General features: G+C 39.7%; 1 protein-coding gene across 2 annotated transcripts in view; it reads left to right on the forward strand.

Annotated features, from left to right (window-relative positions):
• The first annotated feature begins 283 nt into the window (after nt 1-283).
• Nucleotides 284-21339, forward strand: part of LOC129859818 (ligand-dependent corepressor-like) — a 47783-nt gene continuing 26727 nt past the window's right edge. The window contains exons 1-3 of one of the 2 annotated variants that reach the window (XM_055929960.1): nt 284-413; nt 16572-16637; nt 18650-18729. In XM_055929960.1, the coding sequence (XP_055785935.1) occupies nt 317-413; nt 16572-16637; nt 18650-18729 (243 nt within the window). In that variant the 5' untranslated portion in view covers nt 284-316. The remainder of the gene's footprint in view (nt 414-16571; nt 16638-18649; nt 18730-21339) is intronic. The other variant, XM_055929949.1, reaches the window with a different exon arrangement.

The raw sequence follows: 21339 nt of genomic DNA on the forward strand, positions 1-21339 counted from the left end.
TACATTTTGACCTCTCTCTTATTCTTCTTCTGTCTAGGCTAAATTATATATTCTAAGAAAAGTTAGACAGGAAAGTAGGCCTAAGACAGTCTTCTATTCAAGATCAGTAAATAATGAATGTTAATATGTTGTTCAAGTTAATAAACTGTAGGCCTACTGTTGTGAAAATAGTAGTGCGTTGACAGCGCAGAGCGGAGCATTGACAGCACTGTAGTGCGCATAAAGAACAGTAGTGCGCCTATTCTTCATTGCGTGCGCGCTCATCTAGCGCTTTCTCTTTGCCAACGCGCGCGTTCCCGAGAGGGATCGGTAGAAAATGGCGAGTCTGTGCAAGAAGCAGCAATGCACGATCGAGAGGCGAGGCTTTCGGCAGGAACTTGACTCGTGGCGGCACAAACTCATTCATTGTGTAGGTAAGTATGTTCAGTAATGCACGCCGAAGGGACACTCGGGTTTTCAGGTACCTTTTTACTGTTTTTGTTGACTTCTTCGCCATCAATGTTGCAAAAAAATTCGGGCTGTGACCATCAGGGGTAACACAGAGCGACTTTTTTTTGTCCTCAACTGTTCCATTTCCTCTCGACAGTCACTGTTGAGCGCAATGAAATATTGTTTAACGTTACATCGAAATGTAATTACATGGCTCTGTATATTATGTTTACTATTTATTATGCATTTCAGGTTATCTATCTGTGTACCTTTTGGTTTTATCTATAGCTATAATTTGTTTAAAGGGCTCTGTGTTTGTTGTAGCGGGAGTGTCAAACACAGCACTAATTATGAGCGCATATTCCGTTTACTGAGGTGCGCGCTCCCGCGCGATTTTACAGTATTTTTGGTGGTGGGGGGGGGGGGGGGGGGGGGGCGAGGCGATGCTCGGGGGTCAACGAGCTTTTCTCCAAAGTAGCTATCGGGGGCGCGCATTGCTGCAATGAGGAAGTAAGGTCAGGCCATAGATTTAAATTACTAGAGAGGCTGTCATAAACCCTCAAAGTTCCAGAATGATTAGGCATAATTAAGTAATAAGGCACAAGAGGCAGTGCTGTATCATGAATACAGTCACAGACAGGTAAATTACATTGTGCAGGACGACGTGATAGCTGAGTGCCTTATTGCTATTATAAAACTGTTACCAACATATTAAAATAATAAAGAATTACATATTTTCATTAAAACATTGTTTTCAATTCATGCAATTTCATTCTTCCTCCAGAATATATATTATTTTGGTCATGTTAGTTATTTTGGTCATGTTGCGTTAGACACGACACAATCTGTAATTATTTTTACATAGTTGCTATGCAAAAGGACTGGTCATCCATTTAAAAAAAAAATGGTTGCTATGTGGGCTGGGTAACGTTTTCGTCGCTAGATAACCAGCCAACTTCAGCTAATTTAGTCATGTCAAACATTGAACCTGGAATGATAGTACACTAGCTGCATTTTTTGTTTGCTTGATCTTTTTCTATTGCCATTTATTTGGATATCTCCATAATAATGACGTTGATGCGTGATTTCGACTGGCTCAGCAAAAGTTGTCTTGTCTGTGCACATTTCACTCTATGTATGGTACTACAGAGAGCGAAATTCAAAAGGGAAACATTGTTTCCAAGGTCTGAAAGGTAGACAGTTAAGTTTATATTAACCCCACTGTACCAAACTAAATGATAGTCTGGAAGCAAGGGGAAATAATGTGCGAGTTGAGATAAATACAAGAGATGATTGGGACAGCAACATGAACATGATATTCTCATGGAGGCGCTGTGATCATTTTCAGATGGAACTGTTAGCAGGCAGAGGTGTGTCTGTGACGGCCAATACAACACGGCTTGGGACGCTGCTCTTTCAGTCAGCATCCAGGATCCAAACCACCAGTTTTATAATGCTGATTTTACTTATGCAGGATAATAAAAGTAAGGCATGTGATGTATCGAATTATGTAATAGAATTATAAACCTAATATATTGTCATATAATTATAAATACCGTTTTTTACCAATATTGTGTATACGTGTGAACAGACCATAAATGTCAATGTTTTCTTGGAAAGCTGTGTACTATTATACAATGTCAGTACTTGTTGCATTTACAACTTGTCTAACTTCTATCATCAACGGTTTTCAGCCAGTGTATGGCTGCCTGTGGATTGACTGCATTGTTTGAATGGGATGATGGCATATTGGCAGTTAATTAGAAACATTTATGGAATCATTCCTCTAAAACTGTCTGGCTAGCTAACAAACATACAGTGCAGATCAATTATTCAGATTCATTATTTCAAAAAATATCTCCTCACATCAACTGGTAAACTATGACCAAAATGGTTGACCTTTATCCCATCATAAGAAGGTTCATGTCCGTTCTAGTATTTTAATTGGGTTAGACCCTCTAGGGGAAACTTGCTTCTTGGAAACAAAGTTAGTTTATGTAGTTGGGTTGCACTTTTCATCAACATAATTTGCCTCCATTTCCCCATGTGTATTGTCCTTCAGTAATCTGAAACTGGCTTGCAACATCTTTCTATCTGAGCTTGTTCTTGCTCTGAGAAGTAGGATTCGGGTTTTGTTTTTGGCATTGCATCAACCTTACCTACAATGAACTACCAATCTGGTTAATATTAGAATCCCATAAACTGCCTTTATAGCTGTGCATGTGCCCTGTGGAAATAGCCAGGCCTCCTTTTTCAGTGACCCACTCACCTACTTAGAGGGAGTTGAAGGTACTGTCCAAAGGAATGCAACAATTTGGACCTCTTCTCCCGTTCCGTGCCGGCTGAACTCAAGACTGGCCAAATGCACTGTACTGTAAATGAACAGTAGAGAGTGAAACAAACAACATATTTGACCAACTTTCCATGTCAAGATTTTGAACACTTAATTTTTTAAATTAATTTGTTGTTGTTGGGGGAAATGCATTGGTGGCAGCATACCTCAATGTACATTTTTATATTTCACATGCTTACTGAACATGACCCTGATCCCAGGTGTTTACTGAATGCAGTGAAATTGGAGGGGGAGGGAGTAAAAGAAACCGAAACAGACAGGACATTCTTGCTGTCCACTTCTCCAGGCCAAGTCAGCCCCTATGGTCAGCACTCCATCCTTGACCCACAACTGTCCTATTGTTCCCCTGCTGCTATGCTACAGTATGGAGGCCTGGGGAGCAGACTTCATAACAGCATACCCCATTATTACCTAAAGTCAAGACAAAAACAGCCTTTTGTTCAGGTTTTTGGTGGAAAGACGAGAGTAGCACCGGCCTGCTCAAACTGAAATGGCCATTTTGTTCCATGTTGTATGTGTGTGTTGTTTTCATGTGAACAGTAAAGTCATGGAGCAGAGAGGAGTTATTGTCCAACGGAACAGCAGAAACTATTGTCTATCAGCCTCCGTATGCAAACGTGTGTATCCACTGTACATGAATCCTCGGTCTTGTTTTGGGAATGTTTTGCATTCCAAATGGTTTGGAATATCAAGGACCATGAATGCCAGTGAAACATAGAAGGCCAATACAGACTTTGTCGGAGAAAAAGTCGATTTTGGAGGGGGGTCATAACTATTTCAGATGGGACAACTGAACTGCACTTTTTTACAACTGGGAGCAGGGGAACAACATCTTTGAATTGGATGTGGCACTCCGGCTAGTTCAAATCGTATTGCACGGCACTGCCACAACCCAGAGCTTCAGTAGGGGACAATACGGGTACCTCTAAAATCCCACCAGTGTTGGGATATAGCCTAGTTCTTGATCTCTATGGTGTTTTTGAGGGTTCTGAGATTATAGTGCAGTGTTTATTTTGTATTTCTCCGTTTTTGAGACGGGGTCGAGGGTTAGCAACAGTCTCTGTACGACCATAGCGATTTCAGCTGAAGCCACAGCTAGGCCTAGTTCTTCCTGATTACCCTTTGAAGTGTAGCGTATTGCATCGCATTGCACTGAAACAATGGAAGGTTATACCGTGGTCTCCAAACAATGACATTGGTGACGGTTAGAAAACATTATTTAGTGGATGTTATTCTGTTTAGCTTTTCCTTCCTTGTGACATTGTTTATTTTCTACAGATGCCATTGTTGTGACCCGTGCCTGTGTTATTACAGAGGGATGTGCTTAGACTACCAGTGCAGAGGCTACATATTTGCAGTAGTGAAAATGTGTTCCCTCTGACAGTAGATTACTTGTATTGTCAACATACTTATGAACAAAGTAGCTGTTGCTTTGTTTAATCTTCTTGCCTTGAATACACTGCTTAGGCCTATATCAGTCTTAGAATTCATACTTCATCCATAGTTATGCAGTCTAGCCCAATTTGCTGAATTCTTCATGCAGAGCCCACAATAACTAGGCCTACATAAGAAGCAATTTCTCTCTATGAATGAACAGACAAAGCCTTCTGCACAGACAAAGCCTTCTGCACACAGCCCTGCTAAGGCCTGTTTTTAATGGAAGGTAGAACCCCCCCCCCCCCCCCCCCCACCCACCAATCATCTTTTTATTATAGCCATTCCTTTTTCACAAAGGGAATGGTGCACTTTTCATCTCTACAGGTAGCCAACGTTTTACGTTGTATCATTTAGCAGATCTATGTTTGTGACTAAATTGCTCATTTTGCCTAGCCTAGATAAAACTATGCCTTGTTTCTAATCGGTAGGTTAAACATGATTTGGTGTATAGCCTCATTGTAACGACAGTAGCCTATGCCAAAGGTCAGGTAGACTTTACAGAGAGATGCACAAAAACTCCAACACCCTTTATCACATGGCTTTGTAATTGGTGTAACCTAGAGACGTACGTACAATATGTGTGTAGGCTGTAGTCTCCGTAGGTTTTGTTATTTTAAGAGCAGCAATACGCCATTGGACTGTCGGGTTGCATCACATTAGGTTTAGGCTGGTTTTGTGGAGCGTGGCTTTGTTTCCCTCCCAGAATGCTGCTCAGATCCCACGCCATGTTCGTTACTCTTACTGGGTAGTATAACTGCATGCTGCTGCTCCCTATGCCCACTTGTTCAATTCCCTGTAGAGATGGAACACTACCTGTCGAAATCAATGTTTTGTTACCCACGTGTCATTATTGCATTGCATATGTCATTACCAGAACATCTTAGGTGCTCAACGCCCTGTCCAATATATGTATTGCTGTATCAATATGGATCTTTTGGCTATTACATGTGTATTAGCTACATGATTAGGCTATCATCAGCTCTCAGCAATAAAGCATAGGCTAGGATCATTTCTACATGATAGGCTTGTGCCCTTAGCCCTGTGTGCTTGATTTTTAGTGTGGTCTGTGCTTTTTGTATCACTCCTCCTCAGCCCCCGTATCTGTGTCTGTGCACTTATCTGCATTGAGCCTCACTCTAGCATGTCAATGACCTCCTTTATACTGAGTGTGATCAACCGCACTGAACATGTGAACATCATATGATCAAGCATGTGCTTCCTTTTTAAGCATGAAAAGACCTTAAAACTGATTTACTGATTTGGGTCCTCTGTTTCGACCGGCCCCAGAACATAACTTGTGTGTGTTTTAGTTATGACGATTACTTTCTGGTGCTCTAGGCTGAATGAGAGAAGCTCCCCAATTAGCTTTTGTTAAGATCTCCTGTGTTTTTCTCCCTGTGAAGACTGCTTAGGAGAGAGGAAATGTCAGCTATAACCCAATAGTGTCAGTGGAGTAGAGTACAAAGATGGGGGTTAGCATGAAGAGAGGGAAACGGTGAATCCCAAACCACCACCTCGCCACTACCTGCCTCTGTTGTCACGTGTTGCTGACAACTCAGATGATGACTTCCAGAGTGGTGAGGGGATCAATAATCCCATCAACTTTGGGAAACACTCGTTACTTGAATGACGCAATTCATGTTCCACTTTGAAATAATAAAACAAGCATGAAATTCAAAAGAATAAATCCCCCCTGTCATTTTACAAAATATAAGTTAAACAATTAATTTGGGAGGTAATTAATCATGTCTCGAAATCACACAAACAATTGCACGTGGAATAATTAGTCACGCCTATCCATTCTTTTGTATTACATTGCGCAAACTCCAAATGTATCGAAGGGTCTAATTAGCCCCTGTACCCTCAATTTTCACTCTCAGCTTTGGGACGCTTGTGCATATGGCGGAGTTGCGCCCGTTCCCATGCAGATGGAGGGGAGTGGTTTGGGATTCATCCAGAGAGGGAACATGGTACACAGCCCCTAACCACAGAATCTTACAGGGAAAAGAGAGGCGAGGTTGACGATGAAATGTTGGCATACTATTAACATTTTGGGAGAGGGAGACGTGCATGATGTAACATCTTTCTCCAGTTCAAACAAACTGGTGTAAAGTCTTGTACCCTTATATTTCACTGCTTAGAAATGGCCAGGATTTTGAAGTAGGCTGGAGGCTGCAGGTAGCCTAGCGGTTAAGCACATTGGTTCAAATTCCAGAGCCAACTAGGTGAAGAATGTCGCTGTGCTCTTGAGCAAGGCACTTAGCTAACCCTAATTGCTCCTGTAAATCGCTCTGGATTAGAGCGTCTGCTAAATAACTACAATGTAGAGAGCATGTGCTGAAACTCAATCCCTTTTATCATTTGTTTACGTTCATGAATAGGATTCTGATTCACAGGCTCCTGAATTGATTTACTTAAAATAGAAATGACCAACTCTGCACCAGCTACAATTGGAGATATCTAGGCTGTTTCTTTTGATGCATCTTTCATCTCAGTTTTCACTTTTCCTCATCCATCATAAACGTTAACGCCAAAGCTTGTGCACGCAAGCTTCCCCCCCCCCCCCCCCCATGTTGGTTTTCCCAGGTTTCTGTTTTTCAGGTTTTCACTCTCAAAATCACCTTTTACATTTTTATTTTATTTTTTATATACAATATCCAATTTTGTTTTCCACAACAATGCTTAAACCACAACAGGAGACCACTTTTGAAGTCTGAAAAATCGTAGAAATTTTGGGTGTAGCCTTTTATGCAAGTGCACTAGCGGTGTTTCTCTAGCGCTCATGTGATTGCAGAGTTTGCAAAACAAATGACCAATGGATTGATGCAAATAATCATGATATCATTCTGCCAGGTAGGCATAGGCTACTAATCTAGTTAACGTTTCTATTAGGTTTGGGCGGTATACCAGGTATTTGGAAAAAGCCACAGGGATTGTTTTTCAATACTGTCAACAATATTTTATTTTGAAGTTTAAATTCAAGTTCAATAATTGGAATATTTGTAGCTACTCTTAGCTTATTGCGTTCTTCATTTCACCTGTCACATAATTTGACATGATGAATCTTACCGTAGTTCCCCAGAACAGTTGAGCTTGTTACGTGTTTGGTTTGTAAATGGCACAATGGGAGAAAGCGGGAGCTGGTAAGTCCAGCTGTGTATGTGGATTAACTTGCTAGTTAGCTAAGTAAGTGGCTGAATTAATAAGGAGACGGAGCACCATATAGTGTTAGCTTTCTGCTGTGTTTGAGAAGTCAGTGCTTTGGATGAGTTCGCAGGACTGGCAGCTATACAGATATCTTGATTTCCTTAATTTTTTCTCCTCTCTGTTCTCAGCCAGTCTGCTCCTCCCCCCCCCCCCCCCCATTCTCCGAGCAGAGCAGGCAGGCCTGTTGCCCTAGCAACTCCACACACTGCTCCAGAGCCAGTACTGTTCTTCCTTCAGACAAGCATCTGTTTACTTTGTTCATTTTCACATTTGCTTATAAATGTCCAAACTCACCAAAAATTACATTCGATAGCTACTATCTATACTTGTATAACTTTGAGCTGGATTGCCTGTCTTTTTAATTTGTTTTTCATTAGCATATTTAGCTAGCAACCTCTATTGAAATTCGCTATTAGTTTGTGCTAATTTTGTTCGCATTCTGGTTAGATGCCCAATGAACTTTTTGTTCTTGCGTTTTTAGCACCCCCTTGTGTACTGTGACGGCAATACAGTAAATCGTGGAGTGTTTTGAGACTGGTGTTTTGCGGTATCCATGAGTTAAAGGGCCTCATTGCCAAAATCCCGAAGTATCTCTTTAAGATCCTACATCTGTATCCTAATGAATGATGTACTGTGTTTTGAGGAGACTAGGAGACAGTTTGCTATAGCAGGACACTTATCCTGGAGCAACAGGAAATGGGGATTATAATTAATGTCATTTTCTTTGTAGGGGTTAATACATTTTTCATTAGAGCAAATCAAGTCTGACTTTTTAAGTGGAATTACAAACATTCAGTCTTTTTAAACCCTTGAGTACACTACACTAAATTTGCATTTCCTACTGTGCAGGTATCTTGTCCATTTTTAAGATCACTTATCCACTATTACACTACTTCTGTAATAGTAGTTACTGTAGTAGTCCAGTCTTTTAGATTAGCATAAATTGCCCCTAGACCCTGATCAAGGTCAGATTATAGGTTTCCCTTAACCTCCCCAAATCTTAAAAATTTAAGGTGATCCTAGATCTGTGCCTAAGGGGACTGCTACCCAGAGCTTTGCTAAAAGGGGACTTCAGTAGTTAAGTGCTTCTGGGAGGGGAGATGGTGTCACTCCAAATCTCTTCCCCCATCCTCAGCCCTGAATTGGTTACAGATATAGGTCAGGAGAAGGCAAAGGGAGATTGGGTAGTTAGTCACACTGAGCGGTGAGCACCGTGTAGCTGCATGGTAGGCCTAACTAAAGACAGACATGCTGCAGCTGGTTCCTCATAGGAGCTAGTAGCTCAAGGGTCGTTCCACCTCAAAAAGCACAAGGAGGATTTTGATACCCACCATCTTGGAGTGTTCTGAAATCCTTAGAAAAAGATACGTTTCACATTTCTGTAACATTTTTTTGTTGAAATATAGTTTGCGCACTGAGCAATGAAGCTAATTGATTGCACCTAAATTTGAAATGTGATATTCACTAAATATTATTATTTTTTTTAACCTTTATTTAACTAGGCAAGTCAGTTAAGAACAAATTCTTATTTTCAATGAAGGCCTAGGAACAGTGGGTTAACTGCCTTGTTCAGGGGGAGAACGACAGATTTTTACCTTGTCAGCTTGGGGATTCGATCTTGCAACCTTTCGGTTACTAGTCCAACGCTCTAACCACTAGGCTACCTGCCGCACCAAATATAGTACCTTAAATACGATTTGGACCAAACTTTTTCTAACATTAGGAATCCAAAGAAATGGTCAAAAGCCAGCCACAGACCCCAACCCCAAACCAACAAGTGTACAGTATCAGTTCTCATGGCTTGCTGAAGTGACATGGAACGACCCTCAACTGTTTTCATGCGCTCATACAGTATAGCTTATGCACCACTCATGAGGATCTCCTATAACATTTAGATTGAATAAGAGATCTAATAAGTGCTCTTATACACATACTGTAATCGCCTTTTGAGTTGTAGGAGGGTTGGCCCTAGATCAAACTGCTAATATTACCTCACCAAACAAAAAGTAACTGTTTGGAAGATCGGGGATAGAGTGCCGTCTGAAACCGTTTAAGTGTGCCTCGTTGGACTTTGGAAGATAGTTCGGCAGTCTCTGTGGCTCTTTCGGCACTGTGCGGGTGAAGCACGGCTTTGTTTCATGCAGCGCGCCAGAGCAGTCCCACTGTCGGGAGACATGGTAAAGCATATTAATGTACTGTATGTTACTTGCATGCAAATAAAGGATGCTTTGCTACCACACCCACAACGGATGCACAATCATGGTCTCGGATTCCTAAGTGTAGGACTTTTGCGAGAGGTTGCTGTTGAGCCTGAATTCAACCCAAAACCAACAAGGAAGTCTGCTGCAGTGTTTGAGAGCGGTTGTATGAAACCAATCGGTATGTCAAGCAACGCTCTTAACAGTGCCAGCCCGCTCTTAATTTCTATTCAGTTCGGCGTCTGATTTGTGCATCGGTCTCGGTTGCAAACGCTCATACGACACTCAACATTCAGCTACACTGTGATGTTGGCTCAAATACAAATGCCCATATCTTATTCGAGGTCGACTGATTTATGATTTTTCAACACCAATATCAATTATTGGAGGACAAAAAAAGCCGATACCGATTACTCTGCCTATTTTTGTAAAAACATTTTTTTATAAAAAAAAATCTATATAGTTGTAATAATGACAATTACAGCAATACTGAATAAACACTTTTTATTTGAACTGAATACATAAATAAAAATCCATTAGTTTCAAATAAATAATGAAACATGTTCAATTTGGTTTAAATAATGCAAAACAGTGTTGGAGAAGAAACTAAAAGTGCAATATGTGCCATGTAAAAAAAAAAAAAAAGCTAATGTTTTAAGTTCCTTGCTCAGAACATGAGAACATATGAAAGCTGGTAGTTCCTTTTAACATAAGTCTTAACCCGGAAAATTTAAGACGTTTTAGGTTGTAGTTATTATAGGACTATTTCTCTCTATACCATTTGTATTTCATATACCTTTGACTATTGGATGCTCTTATAAGCACTATAGTATTGCCAGCCTAATCTCGGGAGTTAATAGGCTTGAAGTCATAAACAGCGCTATGCTTCAAGCATTGCGAAGAACTGCTGGTAATCGCAGGAAAGTGCAGTTTGAATGAATGCTTACGAGCCTGCTGCTGCCTACCACCGCTCAGTCAGACTGATCTTTCAAATCATAGACTTAATTATAACATAATAACACACACAAATACGAGCCTTAGGTCATTAATATGGTCAAATCCAGAAACTATCATTTCGAAAACAAAACGTTTATTCTTTCAGTGAAATATTGAACCGTTCCGTATTTTATCGAACGGGTGGCATCCATAAGTCTAAATATTGCTGTTACATTGCACAACCAATGTTGTCATAATTATATAAAATTCAGGCAAATTAATTACGGTCTTTGTTAGGAAGAAATGGTCTTCACACAGTTCGCAACGAGCCAGGCGGCCCAAACTGCTGCATATACTCTGACACTGCTTGCACTGAACGCAAGAGAAGTGACACAATTTCCCTAGTTAATATTGCCTGCTAACATGAATTTATTTTAACTACATATGCAAGTGAAAAAAAATATACTTGTGCATTGGTTTTAAGAAAGGCATTGATGTTTATGGTTGCGTACATTGGTGCAATGACGGTGCTTTTTTTACGAATGCGCTTGTTAAATCATCACCCGTTTGGCGAAGTAGGCTGTGATTTGATGATAAATGAACAGGCACCGCATTGATTATATGCAACCCAGGACAAGCTAGTTAACTACACATGGTTGATGATATTACTAGGTTAACTAGTGATTATGTGAAGATTGATTGTTTTTTATAAGGTAAGTTTAATGCTAGCTAGCAACTTACCATGGCTCCTTGCTACAGTTGCGTAAGAAGTGTTCAGCCTGCCATGCAGTCTCCTCGTGGAGTGCAATGTAATCGGCCATAATCGACGTCCAAAAATGCCGGCTACAGATTTATGAACACTTGAAATCGTCCCTAATTAATTTAATCGGTCGACCTCTAATTTGTATGGTTCATCTACAATCCTGCCATCCTTATGCTCAGTAATTTACTTACGTTTTGATATTGGGCCTCTGAACTGTAGATTGACAGTGTGTTCTCTAGATTTCTGGAGACAAGGCACAAAGACCCTAGAAATGAAAGATACCAGTGTTTTCAATTGAAAGACATGGCAAATGGTGGGGTACCTTTCTTTGTAATATTCCGTGATACTAGCCTGAATCTTTTAAGATTGGCCTTAATTGATTTCCTCACATTAGGTAAGTAGTGTAGCCTAATGGCTATTGGATCATATTTTGCAGTCTCCCTTATTAACTCTTTGTTCCACACCTCTTTACCTTGCGCCTCGTTACTGCCATGCCTGTAGGCTATAGGCTAGCTTCAGAATCCTATCTCTACCCTGTAGGCCTATTCTACCCTATATACTGTAGGCATATACCGCTGGTTATCCACAGAAGCCTAATTCATTTCTTCAATTAGTGGGTTAGGCCTAATGGTTTATCAAGTGGTCACGATCCCTAGAAGAACTCCCATATCACTGGTTGTAATGCTTCCTTCATATATTGGGTAACAGGCTTTTCAGTAGCTCACTACCAGCAGTGTGTTTTGAGGGTCGGATAGTTGGCTATTTCTTCCATGCGTTTTTGTTGTATTCAGCATCATCACCATACCCACACCCCATTGTTGAATGCTCTGAGTTAGCAACATTTTTGATGTTGAGTTAACTCTTCATGAGATCCAGCATGTCAGCTACATGAGGTTGCCTCTAGAACACATTTTACTGGCTCCCCCTCTACCTACCTCCCATCGCTGGAAATGGAGGCCGCTGCATTCACCAAAATTGTACATGTTTGTTTCTTTGGAATTGTGTTTATTAACCAATGGGTTGTTATCAGGTCTTACGCTAGTAATGACGTTGTTGTGGGTATGATTGCTCACCTCTTTTTAAAGCAGGTATGCAGTCTAGTGATTTATACAAAATCTGAGGAAAATAAGTCTTGTTTCTGTGTTGTATAGCCCAGTAGTTGTTTATTACAATGTTGTTCTAGCACCCTGAGTTCATTGTTGTGTTGCTACTGACAGCCCTTTTAATAGTGCATCTCACTGCCTCATGTTTAAATGCCCTAAAATAAATTCCTGAAGAGTGGCTTGATTTAATGCCGTTGACTTTTCAAACCAATGTGGATGACCTATTTTATATAATTTTTCTCTCTGAAATATTCCCGACATGGGATTGGATGGTTGGATTAGCTAGCCGCTGCAGTTGAAGTCCTGTTCACTAACCCAGAAACAGCACATCCCTCCCTCTTCCTCCAGCTAGGGGCTAGTGCTAGCCTATATTTTATCACTACTTTTTTGTCTTTGCCTGTTATTTTTTTCCACATTTTTCTTCTGAAGGAGGGGGTTGTAATTGGGGGAATGGGAGAGGCAAGGTTTTAAAATGAGGACTAGGTTAAGTTCTGTGCATGAACCCAGAAACAGAGGAACTCTCAGCTGTAGGCTTGAACAGCTAGATTTAACCATTTTATTTATGTGTCTCTTTCTTTTTTCACATTCTGTTCTAGAGGTGGAGGATGGGGTTGGAACAAGGGGATTTTAAGAGAGGGTTTTTAAACTATTGGCACTTGACTGGTTGAGGAAGAGAGTGGATGGCATGTTGATGATGGGTTGATGACTTGGATCGTATGTTGGTTTTGCTCCTGGAAACATTAAGGATGTGTATTTTATTAAAATGCACAAACATGCTGTGTTGGTTTGTGTCTAGATACATTACTGGAAAATACTGCAACTTGTGGAAAGTGTTTAGGAAGTGTGACTTTAGCTACATAAATAGGCAAATGACAAACATTTTGTTTTTGTATCCTGGTGGAGTAGACTACTGGGAAAAAATCAACTTTTTGAGAACATATACTCTGTCCTCTTATTTGCCATTGCACCAAAACAACATGATGGTAAACAACACTTAGCCTAAATGTTTTCTGTTTTTGCAACTATGGTGAGGGTCTTTACTAGAGCATGTTGTGTGGTTTGGGACGTTCTACAGACAAGTGGACAGATGTCGCCTCTGACCTCTTTAACGCATCAATGGACATATTACAATGAAAATTGGCCAGTGTACTAACACAAGGTAATCTCTTGTTAAACCATCAATATGGGCTAAAATCACCCACACAGTTGATCAATTGCTACCATCATTGGCCACGATTTACCACTTCTTAAAGCGGATGTATGTCGAGATCTTCTGTTAGTCCTGATTGCTGCCAACATCATTCAAGAATATTTCTCCTCTGAACAAATTGATCCTGCTTTGTTAGTACACTAAGGGCGATTTATCTATTTGACAATCATTCTGTACGACTGAAATAAAGTATTTCCTCAGTTAGCATACCACGGCAAATCTGTGGCAATTTACCCGACACCTTGTATGAATGTACAACTATTTTTGGTGTAGCCTATTCGTATAATTTGTTTCCAATTTGTTGTCCATTTTAATTATAACTTGGTCATATCTTATCAAGATCGGGGGGATATCCCTGGACTGTGCATATTTGATTGAAATGTGTAGGTTATTAAATCAAGTCAGTCGTGATGAGTTTGGCATATAATCATTTTGTGTCAAATGAAAATGTGGTTAATGGTTATTTCAAATAGCACGCATATCATTTTTTTATGTTTAAAGGTGAAACGTTTTGAATGAAATATAGGCATACTTATATATTCTTATAAAAAAAATGTTTTATTCATCAGCCTTACGGTGTCCGATGTTTCATTGGGTGCGGGAGTGGAGAACGTAGAAGCAGCTGTCTAGTATCATAATCACTTGACAAGGTAACAACGAGAGATCAACTAATCTGTTGGTTTATTCTTGTGGGTTTAACACACAGGTGCATGTAATCTCCCATTAGTAACGTTTTAAGAAATCCAGTGGTAGCTTGCAAGATTCAGGTCTGCCTGTTCGTTGCTACAAGTACCTATGAAGTAACAGGGTTGAATGTAACAGGGTTGTGTATCAGCCATAAATCCCTGTGTGACATGGGAAAGGGAAGCTTGTTGTGTGCAACATGGAAGGGCATATGAATGCAACGTTTGTAATTAAAGACATTTGTAGCCTGTCTATCTATGGGTAACAGGGTTGATGTGTTATGCTCGACCCACACAGTTTCCACCACAAAACACCAGAAAATGTCCAAAAGAGTAGAACTAGCTCACCTGCTTTTACACTTTGATTTGACTATTAGATGTTAAATGTTTCTTTGGATAAAAAAGGCATACTTTCACCATATTAAAACAAGTCCAATTCACGTAGCAGGGTTGACCTTAAAATGAGGGCCATGTTTTTTTAAATTTTTTTTTTAACCTTTTTAAACTGATTTGCTAATCTTATGAAATAAATAATAATCTTCAGAAATGACATTCAAGGCAACAAAATAACCCCAACATTGTCAGGGGGTGCATGGAGGGACATGTCAAAATGCAGAATTTTGTTAATATGAAGTTTTAGTTTTATTACTTAAAATATCAAAGGGGTGCAAAAGGCATTCATTTTGTGTAACATCCCACTTATCATATTAGGCTCTGTTCTGTAGTGAGCGGTGGTCCGCCTAGTGAGCCAGACACCCTTTCTCTATAGATGAACTCCTGCTGTCGGAGGTTAGGCCTCTTTGGAAGTTAAGAGGGAATTGTGTTGACAGTCAGTGTATAGCCTAGTGTAAAGGCAGTCAATGTTGTTCTCCTCCTCAAACGAGGAGGAGCATGGATAGGACCAAGATGCGGATTGAGGGAAATAAGCCATCTTTTAATAAAAACAGCAAACAAGACACTACAAAACTACAAAACAACAAATGAGACTAACCTTCAACTGTCCTGTGAGGACACAGGAACAAACACCCACAAAAGCCTACTGCCTATGGCTACCTTAAATCTGGCTCCCAATCAGAGACAAATGAATGACAGCTGTCTCTGATTGAGACCCAATCTAGGCAGCCATAGACATAACTAGACAACCTAACAAACACTATCCCATACACATACAACACCCATGGACTAACCAAACACACACAACATACAATGCCCACCCCAACTCACGCCCTGACCAACTAAACATAATCAAAATAACATAAAAATAGGTCAGGAACGTGACACCTAGTCTACGTTTGTGTGTGTGCTGGCACAATCATTGCATAATCGTGCAACTGACAATTATGGTCAATAACCTGAACAAATGTAAAAATATAGATTTTTACTTGAGGGTAAGGTTGGTCATTATTTTACAAGCAGAACGGCACGGTCGGGAGAAAAATCTTGAATTCCAAAAGTTCCAAGTGGTCAAAATCATTTGATTTTGAGACTGCGGTGACCAAAGCTGTGTTGTATTAATTAGGCTGAGTATGCCGTAGCAACATTTTGAAGATTCATTACAAGCTCAAAACATTTTTCAATAAAAATGACAATTATCACAATGTCATTGCCATGGTGTGTATCCCGTTGCCTCCCGTCGGTACAGTATGTCCAGAGCAGTCTGATGTGAGACATGACAGATTCTGCAGTACTATTGATTGACTGACAGACCCAAGCCCTCTCCTCTGACCATTGCCTCAACATGTTAGCACACCAAACTGTGTAGTCTTTCTTGTTGCTTGGCAACTGGCAGACCCTTGTGCATGCTATATCATTAGTCAAAACGTACGTGCATTCCATTTAATGTGTTTAAAAAAAAATGTGAGGCAAGAGGAGATTTGCTGAGGGTGTGCTTCAAGATGAAATTGAAAGTCAAAGTGGGGTTGTGGAGAATTAGGCATATATAGGAAGGATGGTGTTTGATCACTGAGAATGTCAAAGTTTCTCAGTAATTGACACTTTGGCAGAAAGACATTTAATTGGGCTCCTTGGCAGTAGACTACTGCCTATGTACTTACTCTATCATACATTTACAGTGAATGTAATGGGAAGCATAGGCCTACATCTTAAACTGTAGGCTACATGTTTTTGGGCCTCTAATGGATTGAAATTCCCCAACACTTAGAATGAAATGCATATTTGTTTCGCATTTTGCCTATTTGTGGGTTTATAGAATGTTCTATGTATTCATGGAATGTCTTGTTCTTTTTCCACAGGTTTTGAGAGCATTTTAGAAGGGTTGTTTGGGTCGGGGCTGCTGGAGGATCTAACGGTATTTAAAGGTGAGTCCATTTGTTGCACTGACTGACACACAAACCCACATCACCGCTACGCTCATTAAAACAGAAATCATGTCCATCCCATGTCATAAACACAAAAAGTTGTTCCAAGACTTCTGAACTGATGCCCGTGTTGATTTGATTAACAATTCCATAGCCAAACACGTCAAGAAGTGTAGGCCTAACTATTTAGTATTTTCTGAGTGTACGTAGGCCTATATTTGCCCGCCTATCACAATGCTGTGCTATTGTACCATGTGGTACCCTTCCACAGTCACTCCTCCTTGTAAACAGTACGCTTGGCCTCTGGAAAGAGACACGCTTTGTGTTCATATGAAGTTGGAGTTTGGGCTGGCCTGGAGCCAATGTTAAAGCCTGTACAGTTCTTTCAGACAAAATGCGTGATATTTACTGACAACAATGGAAGGCATTATTTTGAGTTTTGATGACTTCTGCTCGAGAGCTGTAAAAGACTATCCTAAATGGGACTATAGTACCAGTTGCTTTGGTTGGAAGCAAATGTACAATACGATCCATACAAACAAAATGATGGGGAAGTTGGTGGGGTTACTCAAGATCATGTGAGTGAATAGTGTTCGAGCTGAAATCTATCATCATTACTAGTAGGAGTGAACTGGGTGCCTGGGAGTCAAAACCCTCCTAGTACTGCAAGAATGCATTCTTGGGCTCGACAAAACAAACATACAATGTGTGCTAACCTTAACTCAACCATGCTCTTTCTTCTGACAAGAATGGTACTGATTTGAATTGAATAAGTGGATGTCATTAGGTGAATGCACCAATTTGTAAGTCGCTCTGGATAAGAGCGTCTGCTAAATGACTTAAATGTAAATGTAAGTGGACCACTATTGTTAATTGCCTTCCTTGATCAAGACTGGACTTAATTTTATACATTCAAAAAATCTATAAAAAAAGACAGATTTTATCTGACTAACCTATTGCTTGGAGAACATTGAAGACAATATCAACTTTAGAGATCGGTTAAAGATAAGCTGACCATGAAAGCCTATTCCATCAGACATTATTTATTTCTCTATTTAATGTAGATGATTTAATAGGCTCTCTAGACGTAGTTCAACAGTGAATCAATGTGAAATTGCCCACCACCTCTGACTAGGTATATTAATGTACTCAATTATTAAATTATGCTCTTAGCTGAAGGTTAGTAGGACTCGAAGCAAATGGATTTCCATGGCAACCGACCAACCAGGCACAAATTCTCTGACACCATTTGGTAATTTTCTTTGTTTTAATTATCTTAGATGAGCTCCTTGAGCTAGTCTGTTCATGTCCTTTACTTGTTCTAAATTTTGCCTCGGGACCCAAATTGGACCAGGTTGTCTGTCACAACCCAATATTCACTGAAATGCGATCTGGTATAGCAATTTTATTGCTATTTTGAGGAAATGTATCAATTTATATGACAAGGGAAAAGAACATTCCCACCTTTTCCATTGTCAATAATCCATTTTGCCCATATTCTTGATGAATGTTAGTAAGCTCACTGGTTTGAGATCACAGAATCAACCAAGTCTGCTAAATAGCGTTGCTAATAGCTCTATATTGAAAATACTAATTTAATAAATCGTTTTCAGAGATTGAATTATAAAAAATGTAGAAATGTACACTTTTATCCGCTAATCTCATTTTAGATATTCATGTAAGCAACCAAACAATCAATTGTGAATATAGTGCATAATATACACTTTTAGTATTACATAAGAATCACTAACTTGAAAATAAGATTTTTATTACCAATCAATTGTCAATGTCTACTCATGTTTTTTTTCTTTCCACAATAAGTGGTTGACTCTGACATCTGTGATTCATATCTGGATGTGGACTGTGTCACTGTATCCAGGACTTCTAAAGAGGTTTTCTTTGGGAGAAGTTTTGTTGCTTTTTCATGTTTTTAACCACCATCTGAGATGTTTTTGTCATACTCCACCATACCCTGTCCTCTCCTTTCTAAAATGTTTCTCCTGGATCCACAGACTGTGAGCCTGAAGGCGTGTCAGACTGGTCATTTGATGAGAACTGCCTGTTCTGCTGCTTAAGACGAGACAAAGTCAAGGTAACTGGTTTTCTTTAAAAAAAAAACGTTTTTCTCTTCCTCCATTCTGTCTTCTGCGGTTCCACCTGTAGTGATTGAAGTGTTTCCATTATTCATTTAGGCAAATTGTGCATTAATAATAAAATGGCGACCGATCTGTTTCATGTCTTCCGGTAGCCCGCAAAAGCCAGCATTGATAGAATGCAAGAATTGACTTAAATTTGCCATATTCTAATTGTTCTCATGTGCCAACCTATCACCACAGTCCGTGCCATGGTGAGACTTGCACCCATAGATGAGAAACAATTAGATGGTGAAACTTGCATCCAGTCAACCAGAAAAGCAAGGTGAAGAAATTCAGCCGTTCTTGAAAGTCAAGACAATCCTTGTCCTGCAAAGAAACATACTTTTTATAGTTGAAAAATAGATTTAGCAAGCAGTAGGCATGTAGAATTAAATGGTGAGTGTAGCTTTATAGTTACATGATGACATCACGTGCCTCTTATACCATTTTCATTTTTAAAAAGTTTCCATAATTTGTATTTAAAAAAAATTGAAAGTTTGTCCAAAATCAATATCCCTGTCGAACGAAAAACAATTTCAGTCTTTTGAACATTTGTCCTATAGCTGCTTTTTCCATTACACATGTCGAGATGTATATATTTTTTGCAACATTGCTTTTGATTAATAAACCTGGGTCAATGGAATCTCTCTAATCTCTCTATTGCCTTGCACGCTCTTTCTCTCGGGATTCATCCGTAAAGAACACATTTCCCCAGTGTGCCAGTGGCTATTGGAGGTGAGCATTTGCCCACTGAAGTTGGTTACGACACCGAACTGTAGTCAGGTCAAGACCCTGGTGAGGATGATGAGCACGCAGATGAGCTTCCCTGAGGCAGTTTCTGACATGTTGTGCAAACCCTGTTTCATCAGCTGTCTGGGTGGCTGCTCTCAAACGATCTCACAGGTGAAGAAGCCAGATATGGAGGTTCTGGGCTGGCATGGTTACGCGTGGTCTGTGGTTGTGACGCCGGTTGAGCGTACTGCCAAATTCTCTAAAATGACAGAGGTGGCTTATGGTAGAGAAATTAACATTAAATTATCTTGCAACAGCTCTGGTGGACATGCCTGTCATAAGCATGTCAATTGCACGCCCGCTCAACTTGACATCTATGGCATTGTGTTGTGTGAAAAAACTGCACATTTTAGATTGGTCTTACACCTGTGTAATGATCATGCTGTTTAATCAGCTTCTTGATATGCTACACCTGTCACCTGGCTGGATTATTTTTGGCAAAAGAGAAATGTTCACTAACAGGGATGTAAACAAATTTGCAAACCAAATTTGAGAGAAATAAGCTTTTTGTGCGTATGGAACATTTCTGGGATCTTTTATTTCAGCTCATGAAACATGGGACCAACACTGTGTGTGTGTGCGCACACAGGAATGCTGTCTGACCCTAACAGCGGTTCGGCTCTAACTCATTCATTGCTAGAGCTGTCTGGGCTGCTCCCCACTCATGCTGCACAGAAGTTAACAGACTTGAATAATGCAACACGGCATGTAGAAATGTTGAAACTGCTCATTACTGTTCGCGAAACAATGTCCATACAGGCTAGAACACTTGACAATGCAAGAGGATACCGGTAGCTTCCAGCTTTAATTATAGGCTTACTTTCCTTGCTAGCTTACAGCTGAATGAATTCACTACCCTAGTACTTTGTTTGTGATAATATGCAAACCATAATTCAAATATATGATTTCAAAGCTGACTGTCACCAAATTTTTTATTAATTTACTCCCTCGTCATCAAATCTTGTTCACTTCCTCGCCTCCAGTCTGATTTCCACAAGATTCCGTAGCCATATTCTGGGTCATCACTAGTTACTATAACCACAGTCATCAACTGCCTATTTCTACAATTTCTCTTCTTAAAATGAGATTTTAAACCTAACCTTATCAATACTGTTAACCTTATTCCTAACCCTAACCAAAAATAACGACCCAAAATGTAGAATTCTGCCTTGCGGACTTTCTTAAAGAAGCAGCGCACACTTTTATAAAAGAGATTTTGTTTATGCAAATGTTGTTGATCAGTATAATAAAATAATGTTCCCCTAGCAGTTGCTAATAAAATAAGTCCTAAATGGAAGGGACTGTCATCTTTAACCTCATGAAATCAGCTAAAACAAGCTCAAACTCAACGCATGCACACAATCCTATAGAATAATATGCATTCACATGTTTTGTGAATAGATCTATGCGTCATCTTGATTTACTAGGTTTATCAATAGATTTACCATTCAAATACATTATTTCCATTGTTTGTTAGTTAGATGTATAATTGATTAAATAATGCATAAATGACTTCAATTTTTTTTGTTGACATAATGTTCAATTGTAATGATATTGAACTCAAAAGATGCCCAACGATTGAACGAAGCAGTAGCTGAGTTTATCTGTCTGGATCAAGAGCCATTCTGTGACTGACTAATATGACTGACTAAGTATCGTCATACTTAACCTGGTATCGATATCAAAGTCAAAACTGGTATCGTGACAACACTAATTCTGACTGACTACAGAATCTAATGGATGCGGATTTGAGGGCAATTTGCTCAAAGTTCACC

This window comes from Salvelinus fontinalis, chromosome 1 (assembly GCF_029448725.1).
Source record: "Salvelinus fontinalis isolate EN_2023a chromosome 1, ASM2944872v1, whole genome shotgun sequence".
Classification (NCBI taxonomy): domain Eukaryota; kingdom Metazoa; phylum Chordata; class Actinopteri; order Salmoniformes; family Salmonidae; genus Salvelinus; species Salvelinus fontinalis.